This window comes from Pongo pygmaeus, chromosome 16, assembly GCF_028885625.2.
Source record: "Pongo pygmaeus isolate AG05252 chromosome 16, NHGRI_mPonPyg2-v2.0_pri, whole genome shotgun sequence".
In the NCBI taxonomy this organism is placed as follows: domain Eukaryota; kingdom Metazoa; phylum Chordata; class Mammalia; order Primates; family Hominidae; genus Pongo; species Pongo pygmaeus.
Genome location: NC_072389.2, coordinates 84,971,456 through 84,986,046, shown reverse-complemented (window position 1 = coordinate 84,986,046; position 14,591 = coordinate 84,971,456). Strand labels below are relative to the sequence as shown.

General features: G+C 49.3%; 1 protein-coding gene across 5 annotated transcripts in view; it reads left to right on the top strand.

The window, feature by feature from the left end:
- Positions 1-14,591, top strand: part of RASGRF1 (Ras protein specific guanine nucleotide releasing factor 1) — a 130,000-nt gene that overhangs the window by 45,863 nt on the left and 69,546 nt on the right. For all 5 annotated transcript variants that reach the window (XM_054451592.2, XM_054451594.2, XM_054451591.2 and 2 more), the window contains exons 6-8: positions 9,333-9,412; positions 12,550-12,743; positions 13,348-13,457. In XM_054451592.2, coding sequence (XP_054307567.1) covers positions 9,333-9,412; positions 12,550-12,743; positions 13,348-13,457 — 384 coding nt within the window. The remainder of the gene's footprint in view (positions 1-9,332; positions 9,413-12,549; positions 12,744-13,347; positions 13,458-14,591) is intronic.

Sequence of the window (14,591 nt, the reverse complement as noted above, 5' to 3'; positions counted from 1 at the left end):
AAGGCAGTCCATAGGGTTGGGTCCCAGCAATGATTAGGGATGGAAGGAATGGGTTGGTAGCCAGCAGCCCCACCAAAGGCAAGGACACTCATCCACTCACTCATTCAACAAACAAGCAACACAGAGTGTCTGGCTGCGTGCTGGGTTCACATATACAGAGTGAGCCATGCAAACCCCACCATCGGGTTGAATGATCCAGCAGATGTTTACCATGAAATGTGGTGAGAACCACCAAAGAGGCTTCCTGGAGGAGGTGGTGTCTGAGCTTAGTCTTTAAGGACACGAGAGAGTTTACAGGAGGAGGAGGAGGAAAGAACTTTCCAGGTAGAGAGAACAGCATGTGCGAAGGCCCAAAGATGAGAGTGGGACTTGATTCTGGAGGCAGGAAGGAGCCATCAGACATTTCAGGCAGAGAATGTCATGGTCAGGTCTGTTGCAGGAAGCTCAGCCCCTCTGCCATGTGGAGGGGCACTCCTTGGGGAGAGTGGAGGATGGGAGGCTGGTAGAGAGACTAAGCGAGCATGGAGGGACTCCAGGGCCTGAGCAGGCATGACTGCCCAGCACATGTTTGCATCCTGCCAGCAGAGGCAAATGTGCATCTGAGCACACTTCCCTGGTGCCTTGTAGGGGGCTGGATAACTGAAGGCTGGTGGACCCAAAGGCAAAAGTTCGGAAGAGTAATGAGATCCCCATCACAGTAAGAATTCAGAAGAGTAACCCTTTGTCAGAAACATCAAAGAGGTTTAGAAGTTTAATTAGATGCCCTTTAAGATCCTCCAGCTCTGAATAGTGACACTATGACTGTGATGCTTTCAGGGCCTCCTGGGCAGTGTGCATGCCTGCCTAGAACAAAGATGAGTGGCATCCTCCACAGGCTTCAGCCTGAGAAGCTCCCTTACCCATCCCCATCTCCCCAGGTAGCCACTTCTTCATCCCAAGGATGCTGCTCATTTCACCTTCTTTACGATGGGCCCAAGGCCAACTGTTGCCTACTTTAGCAATCTTGTTGATCCCAGGAAAAAATAGCAGCAGCCTGATCAATTCTCAAGACCTCTAGAATATGGACTCTAGAGGTCATCAGAAAAGGCTGCCCCAGGAATGGTACCTGCCTCTTACAGGCACTGAAGGATCAAAGAAGAGACTTGGTGTAAAGTGTTTAGCACAGAGCCCAGCATAGCCCAGGTGCTCCATAATAATGCACCCTGCAAGAAATCAAAATCAAATATAACATGGAAGGAACACTTCTGACTCATTTTACAAAGTCAGCATTACCCTTATATCACAACCAAATACATCACAAGAAAACTACAGCCCAATATCCCTCATGTGCATATATACAAAATAGCAAAGTGAATCTAGCAGTATATAAAAAGAGTAATACATCCTGATCAAGCGGGATCCATCCCAGGAATGCAAGGCTGGTTCAACATTGAAAATCAGTCAATGTAATTTACTCTATTGTCTTCCTAGATTAAGTGAGAAGACCTGGTGGTTATATCAATGGTTGCAAGTCTGATGAGGCTGGTTCCTCTCCTCTACCCTGGTCCCTGTTCTCAAACAGGTGCAAGCCAGAAATCTTTCCTTCCCCAGGGGTCAGGGTGGGAAGCAGGAGTTGGAACATGACTGCCTCCAGATCATCCTCACCTTATGCATGGTCACTTAGGGACAGCACAAGCTTCACTATCTTAAGCTCTATGCTTTTTTGCAAACATAAGGAACAGCCGGAATTATTTTTTGTGACCTTAAAACAGCCCCCACTCAGCACTTTGCAGGATTGAAGCTTCTGGACTACACTTCCCACACTACAGCAGGGCTTTATGGGACCTGCATTGTGCTGGGCTCTCTGCCAGCACTTGGCCTGCAGCTTTCTGATCCTCAGAGGCACCCATGAGGCTGGAGCCAGGATCAGAGAGGTGGCAGGAAATGCTCAATAGCACACAGCGAGTGGGGGCAGGCTGGGATTGTAACCTAGATCTGTTTCATAGTAAGGCCCCAGCTTCCCCCTGCTGCCTTGTTAAATAATGGGCTGGAATTCTCTCCAGCAACCCATTTTCCTTGCCCCCACTGCTAATGAGTGTGGGTCATTACAGCACAGGTCTGGGCATGCACTCTCTGTTGGAGAACTCCCCCTTGTGTGTGAGCCCCACCTTTTCACTTGATGTCCACGCTGTGGGGGCTGATCCAGGACATGAACCTCACTGCTCTCCCTGCCTCAGACCACAGCACAGAGGTCTGTGTGTCATAAGCCACGGTGGAGCTGCCAGCTCACTTGCTGGAAAGCTTTTTCATATGTAGCTGTCCCCTAGATTTGCTTTTAGGCTGAAATATACAGCCACATTAGAAACCTGATGCTAATTTGGTGATTTAATTTACTAAAGCTCATTTTAAAAGGTCCTTGGGAAGAGAGAAGCCTCTCTCCAGCTTGGTAGATTCATTGAGGATGTTGCAGAGCTGGGGAGGGTGTTAATTGTGTACTTCTCAAATAGGGGGGAAAAGATCTTTGAACTAAACATTTGCAGCAGGCTTTGTTCAGCCAAGACAATAAGCTTAGAGACGGGCTATTTCCCTTTAATAAAAACCATGCCCAGCACCATGTGCAGGGAACCACAGGTGTTGCCCATGACAAGAGGCATCCTGTCCCAGTGGCAGATGGTTTGTATCTTGCTTCCTGCACTGACTGATTGGCAGTGGCTGCCTGGAGCCCTGAGCTGAGGGAATGATGAGGTTCAGCAGGGGAGCATGCCACAATCAATTCATCCTGTCTGCATGGGCTGGAGGGTGACAAGGGGCAGGCCCTGGAACCCATGATGAGTGACTGGTGCAATGCAACAGGCAGGGTGTTGGGGCAAGAGTGAAGGGGCCTGGTTCTGTCCTGCTCCTGCGCAGCCCTATCTGCCTTGGACTGGCCTTGGGTACGTCATGCCCCTTTCTGGGCTCAGGGAGGGAACCAGGCAAAACGAACATGTCCTGCAGTCAGGCCACTTCTCTGGCTGGAACATTCTTCCTACCCCACTCTCCTTCCAACAGCAATCCTATTCTTTGTTCATGTCTTTCCTTGGATGCCATGTCCCTGACCACCCCCACATCCCTTGCTGCCATTGGCTTATGTCCCCTTGTCATGCTGTCCCAGAGCCCCTATGCTTCTCTTTGTTGCATGCATCACACTTAAATAAAGATTTCTTTTTGTGTCTAGGTCTCTCACTATATTAACTGTTCAATATGAATGGGGACAAGGCCATAGATTACAGCTGCACCAGCTGTGAACTGCACAATTCTGGGAGCACCATTCACATTGCACAGGGGTGGGTGGACTTTATTCTGTAAAGAGCCAGATAGCAAATGATTTAGACTTTGTGGGACATATCATTTCTGTTACAACCAAACAGTCACAGATAATCCAAAAACAAATGAGTGTGGCTATATTACAATAAAACTTTTCTTTTGTTTTCAACCATTTAAAAATGTAAAAATTATTCTAAGCTCTCAGGCCATACAAAAACAGCAGCTATGCTAGATTTGGCCCATGAGCTATAGTTTGCCAACGCCTGACATACACTAGGCTGTGAATGGTGCCCACTAGATTTGTGCATCCAGCAGCCTTGATGGGAACTATTTCTGTTTTTATCATTGCTGGAGTCAGACACAGGGAGACCATTGTCTGAGCAAGTGCCTGACACCTAGTAGGTACTCAATTACTATGTGTTGAACGAGTGAATGAAACACTAGTTCTGCAAGATGTTATTAGGTATTCCACCTTCAAGGGGTCATGTAGATTTGAGAAAGGTGCATGGTATATTCCCCTTAGAGAGTTGCAATGAACTGGCATTTTAAAAGAATCAATAATTTTTATTTAAACTGTTATAGAACATATGAGAAAAGTGGAAAACTTCTCAATTTTTTTACCAAAACTTGATTTTAAAAATAGCACATTTGTGTGTGTACAGACTCTCTCTCTCTCTCTCTCTAGCTCTCACTCTTGCTCTGATAAGTAGAAGAGCTATGCCAACAAAGGGGGTGGTGAGAGCCAAGGGAATGGCCTGTGCAAAGGCCCTAAGGCAGAAGAAAGCAAATCCAGGGAACAGAAGGCCAGAGTGGTAAGAGGGCATAGGGAAGAGGGAGTAGCCCGTGAGACAGACAGAGGCAGTTCCCACCAGGCATTGAAGGCCAAGTTAAGGCCACTCCCCCGATTAGATTCAATTTTTAAGAGGTGAATCCACTATGTGGAGAATGGGTAGACCAAGGGCAAGAATGGAAGCAAAAGACCAGTTAGGGGCCCACTGACAACGGTCTAGGCAGAGGTGACAGGGGTGGCAGATGCAACAGACAGGAGACAGCAGAATCAGCAGCTTTGATGGAGTAGATATAGGGATGAAGGGGGAGGAGGTGATAGGTGATTCCCAGGTTCTGTCTGAGAGGCTGGTGGGAAGGGCTGCTATATGATGAGAAGAGAAGAAGGAGAAGCAGCTCTGCGGGGTAGACCCGAGGTCAGGGTCAATAAAAAAAATCCTAAAAACTATTAGGAGTTCATGTTGTTAAAATATAAGCAAAATCAGGCTGGGCACAGTGGCTCATGCCTCTAATCCCAGCACTTTCGAGGCAGAAGGATTGCTTTAGCCAGGAATTCAAGACCAGCCCGGGCAACATAGGGAGATCCCATCTCTACAGAAAACTTAAAATTAGAATGTCATGGTGGTACACACCTGTAGTCCCAGCTTCTCAGGAGGCTAAGGTGGGAAGATCACTTGAGCCCAGGAGGCCGAGGCTACAGTGAGCCGAGATCACACCACCATACTCCAGTCTGGGGGACAGAGCAAGACCCTGTCTCAAAAAAAAAGAAAAATCAGTAGCTTTTCTCTATATCTACAGCAACCACTTAGAAAATATACTATGAGAAATAGCAACAAGAACATAAACTGTCTAGGAAGAAACACAGGACCTATGTGATGAGGCATCAACAAAGACACAGTAGAGAGATGCACCTGGATGAAAAGATGTGTGTCGTAAAGATGTCATTTCACCCAAAATATTCTGTAAATTTAATGTAATACCAATCAAAGTGCAGCCTAGAAAAATGATTTTAACGTTCAATTGGAGGAATAAATGCATATAAACAGATAACGTTCTTAAAAAACAACAACTAAAGAATTCCCTACCTGTAATTAAAGTATATTAGAAAGGCTTATAAATATATTGTAAAGTAATAAAAACAACCTAAGACTAATCCAAGATCAACAAAATAAAATAGAAAGTCCAGAAAGAGACTTAAGCATATATTAGAATTTTTTTTTTTTGAGACAGGGTCTCACTCTGTTGCCCAGGCTGGAGCGCAGTGATGTGATCTTGGCTCACTGCCAACCTCTGCCGCCTGGGCTCAAGCCATCCTCTCAACCTCCTGAGTAGCTGGGACCACCGGTGTGCACCACCATGCCTGGCTAATTTTTTTATTTTTTGTAGAGACGGGGTCTCCCTATAGTGCCCAGACTCAAGCAATCCACCTGTCTCAGCCTCCCAAAGTGCTGACATTACAGGCGTGAGCCACCTCACCTGGCAAGAATTTGGTAACTATGAAAAACCAGCCTAGTAAAAAGCTGGTATATTTGATTAACAGAATTAACAATTGGCTAACCAAACTGAGGGAAAGGCTATGTCTATCTCCCTTATTCATATCGTACACCAAAGCAAACAATAGTTAAGTATTTACATGTAAAAATGAAACAATAAAATAATATATACGTGAGTATGTAAGCAGTCTGGGAGTGGGGAAAGATATGATTCCCGAAGCCAAGCAGAAAGAAAATGGTCTGCCTTACAAGGAAAAATGGAAAAACTTCAGAATAACACCAGACACAAAATAAACAGGCAAATAGCTGAGCAAAGATGTCTACAACATAGATGTCAGACTATACATTTAATATAGTTATTTAAAATTAATAAGAGAAAAGATTAATGAGAGAAAATAGCAATGAACATGACTAGGCAATTTTTTAAAAAGAAATACAAATGGCCAATATATAAGAAAAATATTCAACCAACCCATTAATAATTTGATTTTTTTAAGCAAATCAAGTCAAAATGAGATAATTTTTTTAGTTGGCTGGGCAATGATAGTAATTTCTGAGTAGTAGGATTACAAGTGAAATTCTTTAAATTTAACCTTAGAAATGGAGGCTTCATCAACTATATTTTTATAATTCTAGCTTATGATGTTCCTGATATGCTGCTACACAGGCATGTGCAGTATTGGGATATAAGAAGGTTCATTTCCTCCCTGGTCCATCCTCAACAGCTGTCTGCTGTGCTGAAGCTGTCTGGGAATGGCTATCCTAAGTCTTGCCATGGCAGTACTCAGGGTTATCTAAAAGGATCTAGATATATGTCAAGATCCTATATATCAGGGGTCCCCAACCCCCAGGCCACAGACTAACACTGGTCTGTGGCCTGTTAGAATCTGGACCCTGCAGCAGGAGGTGAACTGTGGATGAGCAAGCAAAGATTCATCTGTATTTATAGCCACTCCCCATTGCTCACATTACCACCTGAGCTCCACCTCCTGTCAGATCAGTAGCAGCATTAGATTCTCATAGGAGCACAAACCCTATCGTGAACTGCACATGTGAGAGATCTAGGTTGTGTGCTCCTTATGACAATCTAATGCCTGATGATCTGTCACTGTCTCCCATTACCCCCAGATGGGACCGTCTAGTTGCAGGAAAACAAGCTCAGGGCTCCCATTGATTCTACATTATGGTGACTTGCATAATTATTTCATTATATATTACAATGTAATAATAAAAGAAATAGGCCAGGCATGGTGGCTCACGCCTGTAATCCCAGCACTTTGAGAGGCCGAGGCAGGTGGATCACCTGAGGTCAGGAGTTTGAAACCAGCCTGGCCAACATGGTGAAACCCCGTCTCTACTAAAAATACAAAAATTAGCCTGGCATGCTGGTGCGCACCTGTAATCCCAGCTACTCGGGAGGCTGAGTCAGGAGAATCGCTTGAACCCAGAAGGAGGAGATTGTAGTGAGCTGAGATTGTGCCATTGCATTGCAGCCTAGGCAACAGAGCAAGACTCCACCTCAAAAATATAATAATAATAATAGAAATAAAGTGCACAATAAATGTAATGCACTTGAATCATCCTGAAACCATCCCCCCACCGCACCACCCCCACCACACCATCCGTCTGTGAAAAGATTGTCTTCGACAAAACCAGTCCCTGGTGCCAAAAAGATTGGGGATGGCTGCCAAATATGGCTCCCTCAAGAACCCCTGGGAGTCCCCTGACCTGACCTCCTTGCCTCCCACCTCAGGTCAGACATTCTTCCCTCTCTGCACTCTTATGCACCCCTGGGTTGATCTCTTGCTACTGGACATTTTGAAGGGTCTTCACATGTGGACCCCAAAATTCTTTAAATTGGAACATTTATCCATTCAACAAACTCATTTGGGGATCAAGCCAGACAGAAACCAGCCTTACCAAGGGTCATAAGAAGTTGCTATACCTGGAGGGACTCTTTCTCTTGGAACTTTAGGGAGATGACAGACAATTCACAATACTGGCGGGATCTACACTCAGAAGTGAGAGCTCAAAGTCTTCTCTGCTTGGATTTTTAAGTTCACATTGGCTTCAGTCTTTCTCAGTTTTCCTTTTCTTCTATGTTTTCTGTGGCATGCAGTTGCTAGTTTCACCCTTTCGCCTGGAGGTGCTGTGTTCTGTTCTGTTCTCTCTCCCTCCCTTTCTTCCTCCCTTCCTCTCTTACCTCCCTCACCCCTTTCTCTCTCTTGCTATCTCTCTCACATCCTCTTTCTCCCCACCCTACCTTTTTCTCTGCAAAGCAGGCATGCGCAGGACATTTCACATCCCTCTGGGGTCCTGAGCCTCTAACCTCTGAGCCCCCTCCATCCACTGGCCCCTGTGCCCTGCCCCCCACCGCCTCGATGCTGGAGCATCTCTGTGCTCACCAGATGTCTTCCACCCTTGGCTCTCATTGTGCTGAGACAGTGAGATGGAGGAGGGCTGCCTCAGAGCACAAACTGCTGGGAGAAGGGCCAGCACCCCAAGGGGGGAAACACCAGGTGCCTCAAACAGCCAAACAAAGCACTGGAGAAACAGAGGTGGGAGGGAGCCCAGAGCACACCGTGGAGAATGCCGCCAAAGAAAGACAGGAGAACATTCCAGGGACAGAGAGGGGCCGGCCCAAAGGCTCAGGGCTGTCCCTGACTCCTGAGGTACTCACTTTCTCTCTCTGGGCCTCAGTTTTCCTATCCATAAATGGAGTGTACCACAAAGAGCCTAGGGGGCATCTAGGGGAAACCCCCACGTCTCCAAGGTGGTAGGAGCTAAGGAGCAGGGGAGAAATGATTGGGCAGGAAGAAATGGGGGTACCTTCAGGAAGCAGCAGAAGCCGCCTCGCTCTGGTGTTCTCTCAGTCCTCACAGCTTGTCCTGGGAGAGGAGACGCCCGGACTGTGTTCTGGGACCAGCTGCTTGGGGAGCAGTGGGTGGAAAACGGGTTGGGGGGAAGGCCCGGCAAATGTGGCAGCCTGTACCCAGCCCGCGCTAAGCTGCCAATGAGAATACGAGTTCAGCACGTTATGTGGCGACAAAACAGGGGCTTTGCAAGCAGCGGGACTCTGGGTCTTTTGGCTTCTCTGACTTTGATTCCAAACAGCGGGGGCGGTTACTGGGTGTTGGGAAACTAGCGTTTGCCGAGCATCTCCTGTGCACTGGGCACTCGAATTGTCCCACTGCTTCCAGGGGCTTCCTCATTTCACCTTCATATTTTACGCGATAGGACTCGAGGCTGGGAAACCTTAGGTAACTTATTCATGGTCTCACAGCCGGGAAGGGGCATCAGGCAGATTTCAGCCCCTCTCTGTGCTAATCCCAAACTCTAGCTCTTCTGTTGATCCATGGCTTTTACTCGTGTTTGCCAGAGCCCTGGTTTCCTCCAAGAAAACTTGGGGGAGGGGGTGTGGGGCCCAGCAGGCCAGGATTTGAGGAGACAGAGGCCGCTGGCCAGAGCAGCTCCCTGCCCTCTGCTGGCCCGTGGATGTGCCACCCCATGCATAGACGAGCCTGGGCTTGATTTAATGCTGTGCTGTCACCATCTGGGAATGCTTAGTAGTTCTTTAACCAGGGGCCTGCATTCTCATTTAGCACCAGGCCCCCCAGATTATATCATCCATCCTGCCGATGCATTTTTCACGTAAGGTCTCGCATGAGAAAAGAGTTCGCTGCTGAAGTCACGCAGGAGGTTTGGGGACAGTCACCTCTGGAGGAGCAGGAAGTCCCTGGGGCAGAGGTGACCCTGTGCTTTCTCTTTCAGCGAAACCATCATGTTTTTACATCAGATCTTTTACCAAGGCCTGAAGGCCCGCATCTCCAGCTGGCCCACGCTGGTCCTGGGTGAGTAGTCAGCCCTCACTGAGGCCCCCAGAGAAGTCCCCCTCCCGGGGCCACCCCAAAAGGCTGGGGCAGTTTTGTCCTTCTAGAGCATAATAGAGTGTCACTTTTTAAAACCCACAGAATCCCTCAGAGGGGGCAGAAGAGAAAAGACAAGTTGGCAAATGCTATATTTCTAAGAGGAAATGATATATTTTTAGTTTCCTATCCACTTTCCCCTTTTATAAAGAATGTATACACATCCATTTCAGAAAAATTGAGAACCCATAAAAGTAGAAAATGTTTAAAAATATCAAGCATAGTTCTGCTTCCCAAAGATAACCACTATAAACACTTTGGTGTGTTTTCTTCCAATTTTTTTCTGTGCATAGATCTTGGGTTTTTTTCCACTTTACATAATTGCAAACATACTGAATATAGAATTTGTATCTTGCTGTGTGTTGTTTTTTTTTTCTTTTACTTAGCATTATCCCATAAGCATTTTCTCATGCCAAAAGCATGCTTTATGATCGCTGTGTAATACTCCACTACCCATGAAGGCACTGTCATTTATCTAACCATCTGCTATGGTTGGCTCTTAGAGTTGTTCCAATTTTTTGTTGTTAGAAATAATCGTCTCTTCATGAGAAATTTTCTCCATATTAGAGATCATTTCCTTGGGGTGGGTTTCCAATGAGCAGAATTGCTAAAACAAAGAATCCAAACATGTGAAAGGCTCTTGCTTCATACATATTGTCCCATTGTTCTCCAAGATGGCTGCACTGCTCTAAGTTCCACAAGCAACAGACAGAAGAACCTCCTGCATCTCACCCTCAACCTGTACCAAATGTCTTTCTTTTTTGTTTCACTTTCTTAATTTGATAGATAAAGGTGAGTGTTGGTGTCGCCTCCACGATGGAGGCAAAGAAAGTGGCCTAGGGAAGTAAAGGAATAGCAAAGGCTGCATAGGTGGAGGACACAGAGCGGGCCCAGGCCTGGCTCTCCGGAGCTCCCCTGCCTTCAGGCATGGAGGCTTCCCAGGGGGATGTAGACCCTATTATTTTTCTCAAGTCAAAGACCCGTGCTTTTCTCTAAGGTCAAAATAAGAAGTGTCCTTAGAAAGATGGGGTCCGCATATTCTGCAGTTGCATTGTTGAAGACATTGTGCATCAGGTGGTCAGACACCCATCACATGAGCTACCATCTAGAGTTGATTACAAGGAAACCATGTTTCCTTTCTTTTTTTTCTTTTCTTTTCTTTTTTTTTTTTTTGAGACGGAGTCTCGCTCTGTCACCCAGGCTGGAGTGCAGTGGCGCAATCTAGGCTCACTGCAAGTTCCACCTCCCCAGTTCACGCCATTCTCCTGCCTCAGCCTCCCGAGTAGCTGGGACTACAGGCACCTGCCACCGCGCCTGGCTAATTTTTTGTATTTTTAGCAGAGACAGGGTTTCACCGTGTTAGCCAGGATGGTCTTGATCTCTTGACCTCGTGATCCGCCCGCCTCAGCCTCCCAAAGTGCTGGGATTACAGGCGTGAGCCACCGCGCCCGGCCCATGTTTCCTTTCTTAAATGGGACTTATAAGAAGATGTTTTGGCCAGGCGTGGTGACTCACGCCTTTAATCCAGGCACTGTGGGAGGCGGAGGCAAGCAGATCACCTGAGGTCAGGAGTTCAAGACCAGCCTGGCCAACATGGTGAAACCCCGTCTCTACCAAAATTACAAAAATTAGCCAGGTGTAGTGGTGCACATCTGTAGTCCCAGCTACTTGGGAGGCTGAGGCAGGAGAATTGCTTGAACCCAGGAGGCAGAGGTCGCAGTGAGCCGAGATCTCACTACTGCACTGCACTCCAGCCTGGGTGACAGAACGAGACTCTATCTCAAAAAAAAAAAGAAAAAGAAAAGAAAAAAGAAGAAGATGTTTCAAGGCCAGGCACAGTGGCTCACGCCTTTAATCCCACCACTTTGGGAGGCCAGGGCAGGCAGATCACTTGAGGGCAGGAGTTCAAGACCATCCTGGCCAACGTGGTAAAACTCTATCTCTACAAAAAACACAAAAATTCAAAAATTAGCTGGGTGTGGTGATGCACACCTGTAGTCCCAGCTACTTGGGAGGTTGAGGTGGGAGAATCACTTGAACACAGGAGGCAGAGGTTACAGTGAGCCGAGACCGCACCATTGCACTCCAGCCTGGGCAACAGAGCAAGATTCCATCAAATAAATAAATAAAGAAAGAAAGAAAGAAGATGTTTCACATGACTCCATCCCAGCCTATCAAATCGTTGAAGGGCAGAGTTGGGGAGATTGGTTGGGACTTGGGGGCACTGGAAAGGCAAGTTATATACCCAGGAAGCTCTAGACAGAACTATAGGCAGAAAGGGCCCCACCTGGTGAACTAGATAATGCAGAGCCTGGAAGCCCTGATGGGACAATGACAGATGAACGAAGGAGCAGAGACTCATGTGTCATACGGTAGGAAATCCTGGAATCACGAGGTCAGGAGACCCAGCTCCAGGCCGGCTGCTGACTTGCCCTGTGACCTCAGTTAGGCCACTTCTGTCTCAGGAGGGAGACTGCAGGAGGGAGGGAGGCCTCTTGGGGAGTGTCCTAGGCCATAGCACCATAGGGCACGGGGGCAGGCAGAGGGAGGAACTGGGCAGCCTTCCAGCTGCAACAGAAGCCTCAGCCGACCCCACAGGAAGCTCTGGAGAAGGGGTGGCCTCACACTGATGTCCTGACTTGATGCGGGAGGACAGACCAGGCAAGGCAGCTTCCTCCAGCTGAGGGCAATGCCTGGAGAGGGACCCAGCTGACAGCCATCGGCCACCAGCACTCCTGGCAGCTGGGGGGATCCGGGTGGCACCCCACAGTGCCCACTCTACCTCCTCTCTCTGACAGTCCCATCACAAGTGTCGACTAGACAGGGCCCCATGTCTCTAAGAGTCTGTGATTCTAATGTGGTCCCAATGATGGGGGCCCACCTACTAGCACTGGATAGGGCAGTGGTACTGGAGTCATCCCCAAGAGCAGAGATGTCTCTGGGGTGAGGAACTTGAACCTGGCCCCTGGCCTCTCTGGGTGTAGCTGGGGAAGCCAAGGGCCTAGGGGATTCTGTCCCCACCAAGCTGCCCTGGCCACCCGCTGACTGCCTCATCCTTCCAGCTGACCTATTTGACATCCTGCTGCCCATGCTCAACATCTACCAAGAGTTCGTCCGCAACCACCAGTACAGCCTGCAGATCCTGGCCCACTGCAAGCAGAACCGTGACTTCGACAAGCTGCTGAAGCACTACGAGGCCAAGCCTGACTGCGAGGAGAGGACGCTGGAGACCTTCCTCACCTACCCCATGTTCCAGGTGGCGTCCGGCCCTGCCTGGGTGGGGGAGAGTCAGGGAGGCAGGCATGGGGGATGGACCATGGCAGTGGGGACACAGTGCCTAACACGCCCCAGCTCTGGGCTGCCAAACGGGGAGGGGGAGGTGGTTAGGGCCAGCAGCGGACAATGCTGGGTGCAGGGCAAGCTGACTGCGGGTCTGTCCACCCCACCTTTCTCTCCTGGCTCCTGAGCACCCCACCCCACCCTCAGCCAGAGCAGAGCCCTAGACAAGACCCTGGAAGAGCCTCCAAGTTAGAGTCTGTGACCAAAGGGCAGCCTATCTCCTTCCTCAGTACTGCTCATGGAAGTCCCCTGGGCTAAAAGAACCATTTTCTCTCTCCCACCACCCCCTCGTGCTCTCTCTCTCTCTCTCCCCCCGGCCCGCACCCCATGCTCGTGCGCTCTCTCTCTCTCCCTCTGCCCCGCCCTCGCCACCTCTCTCTCTCTGCCTCCCTCCTTCCCTCCCTCCCTCTCCCTCTCCCTCTTTCTCTCTCTCTCGCTCACTCCCTGTCTGCCCCTGCCTTGCTCCCCGGCCCTACTTCCCTGGCTCTTTCTCCACCCTCACCTCTCCCACCTGCCCGCAGATCCCCAGGTACATCCTGACCCTCCATGAGCTCCTGGCCCACACGCCTCATGAGCACGTTGAGCGCAACAGCCTGGACTACGCCAAGTCCAAACTGGAGGAGCTGTCCAGGTGAGGCCTGGCTCTTCAGTGCACCAGACCGGCAGACAGGGCGGGGCTGAGGACGCCCCTTACCAGGAGTTCGCTGAACCCCTGACAAAGCTCGAGTTTAGATGGGGATTGTAAGGGAGGGGCACAGCTTGCCACAGCTCAAAGCAGAGTCCCCTGGAGTGGTCCTGAGGGGATTACAACTCAAGCCCTGGTAGGCAGGAATAGTGGGTGCTGTGCTATCCCTGGCACAGATGGGGCCCGAGGAAGGGCCCTGGGCACTCAACACCTCCCAGGAGAGAGACTGTCCGGGACTCCCAGGCACTCTCTGCCTGTTTCCTCTGTTCTCCAGTGTCAATGTGTCAAAACCTGAGGCCATAGGAGGCCCAGAGGGGGTCCTGGGTGACAGGCCCTTGTGTGCCCAAGGCTCTAGTTAACCGGAGGCAGGTAGTGGCAGTGGTTGGATAAGCACATGGCTTGTCCAATCTAGTGCCCCAGTCCTCTGGTCAAGGCCCCTCACCTCGCCCTCTTTCAGCTCCTGAAGCCCAGAGGGAAGCTTCCTCTGCAAGGGCAGACACAGGGGAGCACCGAGGGGGCTCTTGCAGCACCCCAGGCAGCAGATGACTGTGGTCATCCAGGAAGAGGTTCCAGGAAGAGGTTCAGGTCCTGGATGCATTTTGAAGGTGGAACCAACAGGATTTTCTGATGGATTTGATGTGGAAAGAGAAAGACTAGAGTCAAGGGTAATTGAGGATGTGGGGCTGAGCCACCAGAGGGTAGAGGTGCCATCAACCGAGCTGGAGAAAACTGCAGGAGGGACAGGTCTGGAGGGGAGTTCAGGAGCTTTCTTGGGAGCGTGTTGAACTTAGGTGCCAATTCAATGTCCAAGTGGAGATGACAAGAAGGGACTGGGGAATTTGAGTCTGGAGCAGAGGGAAAAGAGAAATCCGGCAATCATCAGCTTGCAGATGGTGTTTAAAGTGACAGCACTGGCGAGATCACCAAGGGAATTAGCTTGGGCAGGAAAAAGATGAGAACCAGAGGCTGAGCCCGGGGCTATGCACCCTGTGAAGACCAAGAGATGAGGAAGGGCCTTGTGGTCAGAACTGGGCTGCCAAGGGCTACAAAGAAGGTCAGTCTGCAGGGCCTGGGATCCAG